At 37.3% G+C, this 13615-nt stretch overlaps 2 protein-coding genes across 2 annotated transcripts in view; one reads left to right on the top strand and one right to left on the bottom strand.

Annotated features, from left to right (window-relative positions):
• The first annotated feature begins 16 nt into the window (after nt 1-16).
• LOC121418134 overlaps nt 17-13615 on the top strand; it is a 31407-nt gene continuing 17808 nt past the window's right edge. The window contains exon 1 of the mRNA XM_041611841.1: nt 17-105. The gene's annotated coding sequence lies outside the window, so the exon portion shown is untranslated. The remainder of the gene's footprint in view (nt 106-13615) is intronic.
• On the bottom strand, nt 10962-13259 carry LOC121418037. Its single transcript, XM_041611739.1, has 3 exons — nt 13214-13259; nt 12138-12836; nt 10962-11872 (listed from the first exon to the last, which is right to left on the bottom strand). Exons 1-3 carry the CDS (start codon nt 13257-13259, stop codon nt 10962-10964), a joined length of 1656 nt encoding a protein of 551 aa, XP_041467673.1.

Genomic DNA, 13615 nt, shown 5'->3' on the forward strand with positions numbered 1-13615 from the left:
CAACAAAATTTTCGCGGATTGCTCAAAAAGTGTTTTTTTTTTTTCGACAGAGACAGGGTGTACCGGTATTTGCTACATCTACAGACGGTTTCCTGATAAAGAGAGGTGAGAAAAGATAGAGATTAGCTAGTCCTGATTGTTGATAATCATCTTTTGACAGTTTTTATAGAGTTTGAGTATAATTGCTGAGGCTTGTTTTCTGACATGAGCGAACGCGAGCCCGGCTCTCTCTCTTCGACGTCTTGGGCCTGGGCTCTCCGCCTCAGCGCGGCGACCGGGTTCGCTCGGGTGGGTGGTGGTCCATGAAGCTGAAGGAGAGGGATCGAACGTCCCGTCGTCGTCCCGCTAGCCGCTCCGACTTTCTGGATCTGGATGTGTACGTTGCAGGTAGCCAGGATAGGCCGTGGGTAGACCAAAAGCTTCAGTCTCTGTATTTTGGTTGTTCCGCTGAACTGCGTTGGCTCACTCACCAATACATACTACGGTACATAGAAATTAGAATGAAAAGCTTGGACTCCCGTACGTACAGACAACGTATTTTAGCAGTAACGTTAGATCTAACCACTCATTCAATGACAATGATTGAACAACCTTGTTCTCAGTTATATCTCCATGTGTGACAAAATAAAGGTGGCAATGTTTGGCTTATTTTCTCTTTTTCTTTGGGGCAAATGCTTCATTTTTTTACACTGACAGTTTCCATTAGACCTGTTAATTCATACCGTTTGGCTCTTATTTAAATTTGATTCTTTATATCATTTTTTCTTAATTAAAAATAGAGATCAAAAAATGAAAATTTTCTTGCCATATTACTTTCCACCAATAGAGGGCGTACACAAAAATATGCCCAAAACTCAAGTTTTTGAGCGCTCTGGTGAATACAAAAATTATTCCCACGTTACTAATGATAAATAAATTAAAACTGTATGGAAATTAGTAATTTTGGTCACAAAAGTGATATTTTAAGGATTTTTTAAAGTGTGTGCTCAATACAACATTGGCATACCATAGTCCTACCTGTAGATTCACCACAGGCAGGGTGGTAGCAGTGAACAAGTGGAGAGAGTGAGAAATGAGATATTATATAGTGGAAAGTGAAATAGAGATAGGGAAAAATGGAAAGATAAATGTCCCTAAAATTATTCCAGAATGAAAGGGCGCTGGGTCATAAATGTCAGTTTCCTAAAGGATGCTGAAACAATTTTGAATAATCATGATTATTGTGATGATCATAATGATAAAACTAAGTTATATCATTGTGATCATACTAAAATCCTCTAAATTTTAATCAGTACATATTTTTCAGTCTTTTATAACATTGGTTCGAACTATTCCCTCTCACCGGCATAGGCCTGTCCAACCAGTACAACTCTACTGCATGTCTTCCCTCCCCTCTCTCTCATCATGTAATGTTCTCTGTTCTGAAACAACTTTTTTTTGTAGTTTGTATGTACACCTCATTATATACAAATTGTTTCTCCCTCTTCCCATTCCCTCGCTATTCTTCCCTCCTCTTCTCAAAGAAGCAAGCATTTTCATCATCATTATTTTGTTGTCTGACAATAATATCCATCACATTTTGTCATTTTGACATTTTGTCAGGAGTCTTCATGAATAAAGTTTTAAAATTTCTGTTCACAAAATAATAAAAGGCACACATTTTGTATTCATCAGATTCTTAAAATATTCATTAATTTTCCTTTCTTCTTTATTTACAAATCATATCTTGCAATGGAAATTATTACATTTACTAGAAGTAACATGGTTCTGTTATTAGGAAAACTGAATCTTCCATAAGGGGCAGGTCCAGTATTTTTCAAGGGGGGGGGGGCAAATTTTTGACAAGCCAAAAAAAGGTTTAACAAAAAAATTAAGAATATTTCATACCAGAAAAAAATTGACAAGCAAAAAAATAATTAAAAAAAACGTTTTCAACCAAAAATTAAGGATATTTCGTACCAGAACTAAATTGACAAGCAAAAAAAAAAGAAAAAAAAGAAATGTGTTTTGAACCTAAAATTAAGGATATTTCGTACCAGAAAAAAAGTTGACAAGCCCACCCCCCAAAAAAAATTCTTTCTCTTCCATTGAACTTACTAAAATTAATATTATGCATTTACATTCATTTTTCCCCCGTTATTCGTCTATATTTTTCGTTAGTATAATCTCTTATTTCTCTCTCTCCTCTCATCCCCTCATATTTCTCTCTCTCTTTAAAGGAGAATGAAACCATTGGAACAAGATAGCTTGTGTGAAAACAGAAAAATCAAAGAAACAGATCAACAAATGTTTGAGAAAAATCGGACAAATAATGAGAAAGTTATGAGCATTTGAATATTGCGATCACTATTGCTATGGAGATAGCAAATTGGCAATGCGACAAAGATGTCTGATGTCACTTGTGAACAACTCTCCCCATTACTCTAGTATATATTTCACTTGAATTGCCTCTCATCACATCTATCCATAGATCATGTGTTCTTTCTACATGAGGGCATGCAATACATATGTTTTAAGAATACATCATGGATAAAGAGTTTGTATCATCATAAGAAAAAGCAAAAAGAGACATTTTGAGGGTATTTTATAGTCCACCAAAGGGAAAGTTGTTCATCAGTGACATCACACATCCTTGTCACATTGCCAGTGGGAGGATCTCCATAGCATTAGTGATTGCAATCTTCAAATGCTCATAACTTTCTCATTATTTGTCCGATTTTTCTCAAACTTTCTTTATTCTTATTCTTTGATTTTTCTGTTTCTACACAAGCCTATTTGCTCCAAAGGTTTCATTCTCCTTTAGCTCTTTTAACTACACACAGAAACACAAAGATCGAAAGTCAGGGCCAGAAAAATGCATTCATAAAAGGATGCAATCTGCCTTCTTAAATCATGTTAATGGAATCTATACATCTTGTCACTTTGGAAAAGGAATTATTATCAAAATTGGTCCAAGGCGAAATATTATGCTATTAAGTATTATACCAGAATTCCATCAAGACTAGTCTAAATGTTCATTTTCAAGTGTTTGTTTGTGAATAAAATTGTTTATAAATACATATTTTCACCATATTAAATAAAGCAGTTTGAATTTACAAACGTACATTCTGTGTATACAGCTAAATTGGCAACGCAAATTTTTCTGCTTTCATGATCAGTTTCAGTCCGACACGTGAGTCTACATTTTTCTCGACTGTTTCGATAAACATTGAGGATATTATTATGGAATATTCATATATTGCGATGATTTGCATCTAAAGGTAGGTTGGTAACATCCAAAAAAAATTTAAAGTTACTTTACATTGAGTCTATGAATAATAATAAGGTTCAATCCTGACCAATTTAGACTCCAAGTTTGGATAACAAGCGCGCATTTCTCTGCCGTGCTCATGGCTGTGCTCTGGCAGTGCGTATGGCTCGTACAGTTGTTAGGCAGCATGATGAAACCAGAGTTCCGAATTACATATTTCACTAACTGCAGCGATATGACTGCGGGAACAAGCAATTTCCCAATCAATGTATTTTTCTCCTTTTTTTCAATGTATAATAAAACCTGAGGCTCCAACTGAAACGTTTTGACACGATAAACGCCCTTGACCCACGGCCTAGGAGGCTTCTAGAGAGTAAAAATCATTTACTAACGTAAGGTTACTCTCATACGAAGCCAGGTCTTCTATTCTATACATGTGTGTGTACCACCAAAAAAACTGAAACTTTCGCCCCAAAGATTTCTACTTAGATCTAGTAACTTTCTAAAAGATTTAGCCCTAAATCATTTAACTTTTTACATGGGATACAACTTCATTTACGACGCAATCGTCCATATCGTGGAAGAACAAAAGAAAACAAGAAGATGGCGGCGTAAACATCGGGCAAGTCTCTTCCTTCTTTTCATGATATTTTTCTAATTTTTTTAATGAATTCTTGTCTAAAAATAAAATCCATAGCGTAGCCATAGAAATGTCGGAAATGAAGTTGTATCCCTGGGCTAGATCTTTTAGAGAGAAAGTTACTAAGTAGAAATCTCGGGGGCGAAAGTTTCAGGTTTTTTGGTGGTACACACACATGTATAGAATAGAAGACCTGGCTTCGTATGAGAGTAACCTTACGTTAGTAAATGATTTTTACTCTCTAGAAGCCTCCTGGGGCCTGTTGCATGACGAGATGAGCGATACGTAGGAACGTCCTAGGATCATTCTTCCGAGATAGGAAGATTGGCGACAAATCAGCGCTTTCCGTTTCATTTTGTCTTCCAAGTCCGTCCTTCGTTTGATATCGATAGTATCAGAAAAATATTTAGTCTCGATCGTTACCTGAACCTTTTATTTCGGAATGACGACTTTTCATAAAATCATTTATTTCAATGAAATTAGATCAAAAGATGTTTTATTTATTACTGATTGTAGAATTGATATGTGGAGCTTACTTTATGAGGTAAAAAGAGAAAAAACTTTGAAGATTCACAAATATAACTGAATAAAATCGAAATTTTCATTATTTCCCTTATTTAGAATATGGTGTCCTTTTAGAGACACCTTTCATTGCTATTCAACGAAAGAGGCCCTTGTCCAATATAAAAATTGATTCAACTAAGTAATTTCGACATTTTATTTGTTCAATATTCTGTATTTTTATAGAATACTTATATATAGTGATAATTTTGCAAATTATGCGTTAATATGTTATTTGTTGAGGTAAAAATAGGGTTTGAATGGAGTAAACAAAATCAACAGTGTCTGATTGTATGAGACTTAAAAGGAAAATATGAGAGGCTGCGTGTGAAAAATCTAATTTATTTATTTTATTTGTCAGATGTAACGCAAGAAATATAAATGTGAGTGTTTAGAGGATAAACATACCTCAGTTGCATGATAAGTAACCGAAGACAAGGAAAATATGAACATTGCTGCAAACATGTCCAAGTGAATAAAGTAGTGCTTTGCAATAATAATTAAAACATAGAAAAGGTTATGCAATGCGCAATGGAAAAAATACTATTAACAGAAATAATGCTAAAAATTACAACGATCATAAACGTTGGTCATAATAAAGTTGATCACTTAATTTGTGGAAGTTTATATAAGAATATAAGATTTAAGAATATAAAAAATATATATGATCAACATTTCAATTCTTTAACATGACATAGGAGCAAAAGGGGCCTACCCTACAATTTGAAATGTGCCTATTCGTATGGACTTTCCACAATCATTTCATTGATGAACTTATCTTCATTTGTAATGATTGTGATGGATTCGTGAAAGTCGTAAGCTATAGGTCTAATCTGTATCTTAAATTCAATTAGCTATTTTGTTACTGCAGATTTTTGTTTTGTTTCACATCAGTTATCCCAAATCCAAGAATTAATTTTCATTGATTAAAGTTAATCTCATCAAAAAATAATAATTATAATGAAAATGAAATAAAAATAAATAAATGATTAAGCATGTTTAACATTTTAGTTTTGTATCGTTCTTTTTTCTTTTTTTTTGCTGATTTTTTTTTCCTTACATTTCTTTTAAAGAAATTTTTTCATGTTGTTTAATTATCTATAATGAGAAAGCATGAGTGGTCAGAGAGATAGTGCCGCCCATTTTGATAGTTCCAGTTTATTATTTTTTTTTAAATGGAAATAAGGGGTGGGGATAGGATGGAGGGAGAATAAAAGAAAACATTAAAAAAATATATATTTGGGCCTACATTACCCCTGGAGAAGTTAAAATGACATCCGTTTTTGGTCGTCTTGTTGACCTGAAATTGATGACAACTAGGCCCCACATATAGAATAACTTGGCGCCATCCCAGATAAAATGCATCATCAACCCCCTAAATAATATGTTTAAAGGTGATATGTCAGTGTGGCTTGCCGTAAACACATTTTCTCTCAATGCCGACGGTGGCGGGCGGTGTGCAAAGAAGATCATGCCTACGTAGGACATGTCTGGAGGTGTCTTTCCAAGGACCATTCTTCGTATCGCCCAAATCGGCTTTGTGAAAAAGTTGAGCGATGTCTCGTTCTTACGTAGAATGGTTCTACGAAAGACCATTTCATGCAACAGGCCCCTGGCTAGTTGCAGGGTCCTCCAGCGTCACTCAGGACAGGTGATTCCACTCAACAATCGGAAGAACAAGTTCCTGTATTGTTCAGTTTGTGTAGTGTCACAGTTTTCAAATTGTTTGGCACAGATTTGTCGTTTGGATTTTCTAAGCATTATATCTGCGAAAATATCTTTTTTTTTTTTTACCAAATGTGTCGGTTACTCACGTTACATGATTTCGATTTTTGGACATGCATAAAATGAAAAGTCGACATAAGTGAAAAGTCTCCTCATACAAGGCTTTTATGAAAGTTGATTATATCCATTTCAAAGAAGTATCATGGAGCTAACAGAGAAGGAGAACCATCTTCCAATTCCTCTGTTAATCCTTTGTTATTGCTTCCTTCGGGCGAAGGAACGATATCTAACATCAATCGGCAAGCCGCCAGGCGAAAGTTAGAGCACGCTTTTTGAAGGACCCTGCGAGGCACCGCCATAAACAACGTTCTCCCACATAACTTCCCCCGAGCTCAGTTTTTTTCAAAATTGGAACACGACTTGCTGTTCTTCTAACATCCATATCTCTTTGTACGGATTCCTGATGTACGTGTTTTATGTATGGTTGAACTTCTGAGATGATCCCCTTTGCATACATACCAAATACGTTGCAATCTAAATTGACTCAACAAAATTACAAACGGAGGAAGTTGGAGATTGGTTATTTTAAGTATGTCTGTCTTTCTTCCGTAGTTAAATCTTTTCCTACCCGTACCTGGTTTAGAAATTATAATACGGAGAAAAAGCATACTTTGAGCTTAATTTTGATGCAAAGATCATTAGTGAGGTTACAATGGAATTGATAATATAACGACGAATCTGCGGGGCATTTCTCTGGCGATTGTCGCATCGTGGAGTACCCTCCGGTGCCCCACGCACTCCTATTTGTGTAAGCTGAAAGTGAGTGTAATGAATGACGGGAGCCGTGCTCGCTCAGCTCTTGTCTCTGTATCGTTTTTGGAAAATAGCAGGGTCCGCGGAGCGAACAGATTTAATTTACAAACCAGTAAAAAGGAGAACAAAGTATAAAAATTGTTATTCTACATAAGAAAGAACTTAAAAACAACACGTTTGGGACCACAAAGAAGTATACCCAGTTCTATGTCAGGACGATTCATTTTAAGTTCCAAAGTCATTTGGAAAAAATTACAAGTGAAGTTTTACAATTTTTAGGACAAAAAATAATCATGATTTAAAAATATTATAGAGAACAAAATAAAGATGATTACAACTATTGAATTCATATTTTTAGTTTAATCTAAAGAAAGAAACAGGCTTCCAAAATATAAATTGTCCGGACACCTGACCCCTCCCCTCATTTCTAAAACATTATATTTCTGTTCTAGATATATTTAGAAACATCGAATATCATTATGATTTTTGTTAGATTATGAGATTTTTTGTTTGTTTAAGATCGACTTTTTTCTTTCATATCCTTTTTCTGGCATCATTCTTTCCTTCCTCTTTGCCCCTTTTTTATTCCATCCTAACTTTCTTTCCTGATCTTCTCTCTCTGTTCATTTTTCTTTCTTTCCTTGTTTGTCTTACTCTCCATCCTATTTTAAATTTCCTTTTTTCCTTCATTTTTTCTTTCCACTTTTCTTTGCTTCCTTCTCCCTTTTCTTTTCATTCTTTCTCGATCCTTCCATTATTTTCTTTTTTAAATTCTCTCCTTCATTTTTTCCTCCCTCTCTTTCATCCTTTCTTTCATTCTTTATTATTATTTTCCTTCTAATTTGTGTCCTTTTTTCTTTATTTCCCTCCCTCCCTTCCTGTTTTTCTTTCTTTCAAAGAATAAAGGAAGCATTTTTCTTTTATTCATTCTTTCTTTCCTCATCCTTTTTTCTTGCTTCTTTTCTTTCTCTCCCTTATGTTTTCTTTCACACATCTTCCCTTCCTACTTTTCTTTTTTTTCTTAATTCATTTCAAATAATGACGGAAACGTTTTTTTCCTTTATTCTATCTTTCATCATTTTATTCTAACATTCCTTTTTTTCTTTATTTTTTCCTTCATTTTTTCTTTCTATCCGTTCTCAATTCAACTCTTTTCTTTCGCCTTTCCATTCCCTCCTTCATTCTTTCGTTCACCCCCCCCCCACCTTCCAATTCTGTAAAATTTTTCCCCAAGTCGAACACCGTGTAGCCTCCTTTGTTGATCTTTTTTTTTAAGACCTGGCTTGGTCGATCCGCTCATGCAGCGTACTTTGTCGATTGTCCCGTATTTCTTTTTGTGAAATCTGGTCAGGCCTGCATTCAGCTGGTTCCAAAACCAGATTTTCGTCTTCGAAATCACGACGTTCGAAATCGTGAGCCGCCATGTTTGCATAAAATTCGTGAAGCCGATGTGAAATGCATTATGGGTGAAAACACTACTGCGCAAGCACAAACCCGAGCTGTTGATCGCGTCGATCAACTTTACTTATCTGATTTACGAGCGGCCTCTGTAATGCGCCGTGAGGGACCCTGCTGAGAGGGGATTAGCGGTGCCGCGCATGGGGCAAAGCGTTTGAGAGAGTCAGATCTCCTTCTGTTAATAGCTCTATGGAAGTATATTAGGGAGACAAACTTTGTATATGATTAAAAAAATAAAGAACACATGGTTTTTACTAGGGATGCAGATAATATGGTTACTCACGTTACGGTTACTCACATTACATTTTGTCCATGTATGGTTAACAACACACATGTCATTAAAAATTAAATAATGTGTGTAAAATTCATTGCTAGGAACATCAAAAAGAGATTTTATACCAAAAATTGGAACAATTGGAGCTTTATCAGGGAGAAAGAGGGAAAAGTATGATTTTGCTTACTAATTATGCATAAATTAGCATAATCGCTTAATACCAATTTGCGTGAAATAAATAACTGTATAGTATTGTAGATTATGTCCAAGACAACCTGCGCGCAAATTGGCATGATCATGCGGCCAATGGCCGAGATCTCAAGGGGGGCCTGGGAGGGCCCCCCCCCCCCGGCCATATCAACTCCCAAAATACCCAAGCCTACATAGGGTTACAGGTAAGGGCATTCAATGTGTCGTTCGAACACTCTTTAATGTTTGGTTAATGAAAACCAAGTCTTACTAATGCACTCTCTCATTGTGAATACTTCTACTAATCAATTTTTTGTGTGATTGTATGACCACTGATATTTTGATGAAGAGTCACATCAAAGAGGTGTACCTTCATTTTGCTTGTAATTAATCAAAAATAACTTCACAACTCACCATGAGACTTAAAACTTGACATCCCACAGAAAATGTTACCTAACTGAATAATTTTTACTGGTTACTCAAATTACATGATAGTTACTTATGTTACAAAGTTACTCACGTTGCAGTTTTTCTTCATCATTTTTATAAAAATTGTACTTTTTAATGATTTTGATAGTCATCACTGTGTCAAAGATTGTTTGAAGGAAGAGAGTTCAAAATCCCACCAAGTAACAGTGAAGAATTTTTCTCTCAGAAAACAAAGTCAGTTTTTTCAGTTACGTTACATCACCTGAGCAGGTTGCAATATTCATTTTTGAATGAGTACTACAAATTTACTTGAAAAGCTGTTGTGTATTTTACATGTAAGTAATTTGACTCTTCTAAACTTCAGAAATATATAAAGTGGTATGTTGTTGCAATAACAAAATGGTAATAAGGCATATTTCATTTTTCACTATTTTTCTTGTATTTTGGTACAGAATGGAAGACACAACTTTTGACAAATTTTTTCCAAAGTATACCTATGAAAATAAAATTTTTATTTCTTGTTTCTGAAACTATCATGTACGAAGGACTTAAAGTATTAAAAAAATCAAGAAAATATTGAATTTGAATTTATAAGCCCATGTCCACCAACCTGTGGAATTGTCCATATATATATATACATATGGTGTTACTGATATTGTAATCTGCTGGGTGTGAGGGCAAAAAAATATAAGACTATATAGTAGAAAAAAACCACCCTGTATATATGAAAAAAAAAAAAAAAAAGAAGCAAATTGCCTAAAAGGGTAAAAGCAAATATAGAAGTAGAGGTTGTATGAGAGAGGGGGTGCATTATGAAGAAACCATAGTATAAATGTAAATAAGCAAAATAAATATGTGGTAAATCTAAAAGAGGTGAGTGTAGAAAAAAATTATATAATAATTATTATATCGCCTGAATAAGGAAGAAAAAATGGAGCTGAGCTTGTATGAGATATGGAAGGAAATTAGAGGAAGAAACTATAATGTAACTAATCTAAAAGAGCTGAGGGAAAAATTATATGTATAAATGGAAAGTGGATAGGAAAGATTAATCAGTCATTCCCCTCTTGGATGTTAAGGCCATGACGATGAGTGGTGCAAAGTCGTCTCATCCAGAACTTCTCTCTGCTAGTATGGACTGAGTCAGGACGGGTACCTATAGATTTGATTTCCTGTAGCATCATGTCAGTGATGGAGTGGTTGGGAAGGTTAAAATGGCGGCCAACTGGAGTGTCCAGCTTTGCTGTGTTGACAGTGGATCTGTGCCCGTAGAATCGTTTCTTGAGTGTGGTCTTGGTTTCCCCTACGTATTGTACCATACAAACTCTGCAAGTGATGAGCATTAGTGGTATTGCATGTTGATGTTGCCCTTGGTTTGGTGAGAAAGGCTGGAAGAGTTGCTGGTGAAAGTGTTGCTCTCGTGAATGTGTATTTCGCATGTAATGCACCTGTTGCTGGTGCACTTGAAGGTGCCATGCTGTATGGGAGAAGAATGGTTAGTGAGGGAGGGCAATTCAGCACGAACAATGAGGTCCCTGAGATTTGGTGGGCGTCGGTATGCTAGGAGGGGAGTATCGGGAATGGCCTGTTGGAGACGATCAGAAGTGTGTAAAATGTGGTTATCACACAGGATTTTGCGGAGAGGGGGTAGATTGGGATGGAAGGTGGTCAAAAGGGATTCTGTCGGTAGTCTTGTCACTGTTTGGTTTGAGAACTTCAGATCTGGGGAGAGAACGAAATTTGTTAATTGCCAGCAGGACTGCCCTGGCCCTGTGGCCCCTGGCACAGAGATGTTTCTGCAAATTCCTGGTATGGAAGGAAAAATCAGGGTCCTCGGAGGAGTCGGAGCAGATACGGCGAAGTCTGAGGGCTTGACTGTAAGCGATGCCGGTTTTGCAGTGACGGGGGTGGCAGCTGGATGAGTGGAGGTACTGGTGGGTATCTGTGGGTTTAGAGTACAGGGTAGGAACAACTGTATTTTTCCAGTAGATGCGGTAGGGTATAAAAGGTATAAAGGTAGTAGTGATACCATTAGGCTTTTTCTGGACTGTGACATCAAGGATGTTGGTTTCCTGTTGGGAGAAATCAGAAGTGAATTTGATGGTCCTGTGGAAGGAATTGATGTGGTCAATGAATGTATGAAGGCTATCTTCCTCCCTGGTCCAGATGAAGAAAATGTCGTCTTTGTAACGCCACCAAATCCATGGGCGACAGGGGGCTGAATCTAACATCTGCTGTTCCAGCTTGGTCACGAAGAGACAGGCGAATGGAGGAGCCATCCGGGTGCCCATTGCTGTACCGAATATCTGTAGGTAGTGCTTGCCCATGAATGTGAAGTTGTTTTTTGTTAGTACATGAGACATCAGAGATTTGATATCGGATATGGGGGGACTGGAATGGCCACTGGCAGCCAAGGCTGCTAGGATACCTTCATCATGGGGAATGCTGGTGTTAAGTGAAGAAACATTGAAAGTGCCGATGATCGCAGTCTTGGGTATCTGGTCCTTGATGTCATTTAGTTTCCTGAGAAAGTCTGGAGTGCGTGGATGTAAGAGGGTGCATGTGAGACAAGGGGTTTAATGTGGAAATCAACAAAAAGGGAGATGTTCTCTGTTGGGGAACCATTACCTGAGAGGATGGGTCGACCAGGGTTGCCAGGTTTGTGGATCTTGGGGAGGAGATAGAAGCGGGCAGGCTTAGCATTTGTAGGGGAGAGAAAAATTTGTGGGACTTCTAAGAGAGATGCTTGTGTTCTTTCATATCATTCAGTGTCGTTTGGATCTGTAGGGAGAAATTACAAGTAGGGTCAGAATCAAGGAGTGCATAGTGAGATTGATTATTGAGATGTTTCATGGCTTCATCGATGTACTGCTGGCGGCCCATAACGACGACGGCTGATCCTTTGTCTGCAGGCTTGATGATGATGTCGGACCTGTTTTTGAGTGAAGAGAGAGCTTGGCGTTCTTCTTGGGGAAGGTTGTCATGTGCTCTGATGTCGAGGGTATCTGTGGAGCAAACTAGGGATGAGACAGCTTGAATGTAAATTTCAAGGGAAGGAACTCTATTCTTGGGTGGAGTCCATGTGCTTTTCCAGTAGAAGGGGTCGGGATCAGAAAGGGGTTCATCTAAAACCTCTTTGAGACGTATCCTGCGATAGAATGTAGAGAGGTCTTGGCTGAGAGCTATCTGTTCAACTTCTGGTGGCGTCGGGCAAAACTTGAGCCCTTTAGGCTTTAGAGAGAAAGAGAGGTTTCTGCTTGGGAAAGAGGGGAGGATGAGATTAACAACCAAATGGGGGGATGTATCGTTGTTGGTATGTCGTCTAAATCTGTTTGACCATTGTCGCTTCTTTGTGAGGTTACCTATTTTCTTATTCCTGCATTCAGTGAGGAGAGCACTGTGTTTAGAGAGAGCAGATTCAATTTCATCATTATACTGAAGCCACTGGGTGTGGGTACAACAAGAACGTAGTTCATCTTCCAAGCTACTGATGTCAGCTGAAAAAGAATCAAGAGAAGCAATACACTGTTCAGAGAGGATGTTAATTAGTTGAACTGAAGCTCCATGTAAGATCTGGTTCCAGCGTATGCGAAGTTCAGGTGTGAGAGTACCGAGACCGGGAGTGCAATGAAGTTGGAGGCCTGTGGGTATAATGCGATTGAGGGAATAAAAACTGATTGTCCTGGTGAAAAGAGGTCGTGAGGGCCTTCAGCTTGATTTTCCTGAGCTGGTGAAATAAAGATAGATCGTTAGTCATGGTAGAAAAGAGACCTAGAATAGTCCCGTGAGTATTTACCATACTCACGGGACTAGGGTAGATTATGGTCAAAATATATAGCAAGATAAATTGTGAAAACAGAAATTTTGCACTTACCACGATTATATGGATAAAGGTCTATCGAGTGGCAGTATCCTGACATCGAGGCACAGACTGGAACCTCAAAAACGAAAAGTTCTCTCTTCTACCCAAGTCTCGAACTCTCGATTGGCCATTTTTGTTATGAATCATAACCCTAACCCTCCCTGGGTTATCTCTGACCCTGTACTATCCTTAACCTTAACCCATACCTATATTTTTCCTTTTCACACATGCCAAATTTTTGCCTAACCCCAGCTAAGCTATTAAAGGAAATGCTTGCTCAGCTTAAACATAATTTAGTGCCCTAGTGGACTAGTGGTATCCATATATAAATGATTATCTTTGATTTTACAACAGTGTTGGCTCTGTTAAGCTGGGCTACTTTTAACACATTTTGCCAAAATCATGCAAATAGAA

Source organism: Lytechinus variegatus, chromosome 7 (assembly GCF_018143015.1).
Source record: "Lytechinus variegatus isolate NC3 chromosome 7, Lvar_3.0, whole genome shotgun sequence".
Lineage (NCBI taxonomy): Eukaryota > Metazoa > Echinodermata > Echinoidea > Temnopleuroida > Toxopneustidae > Lytechinus > Lytechinus variegatus.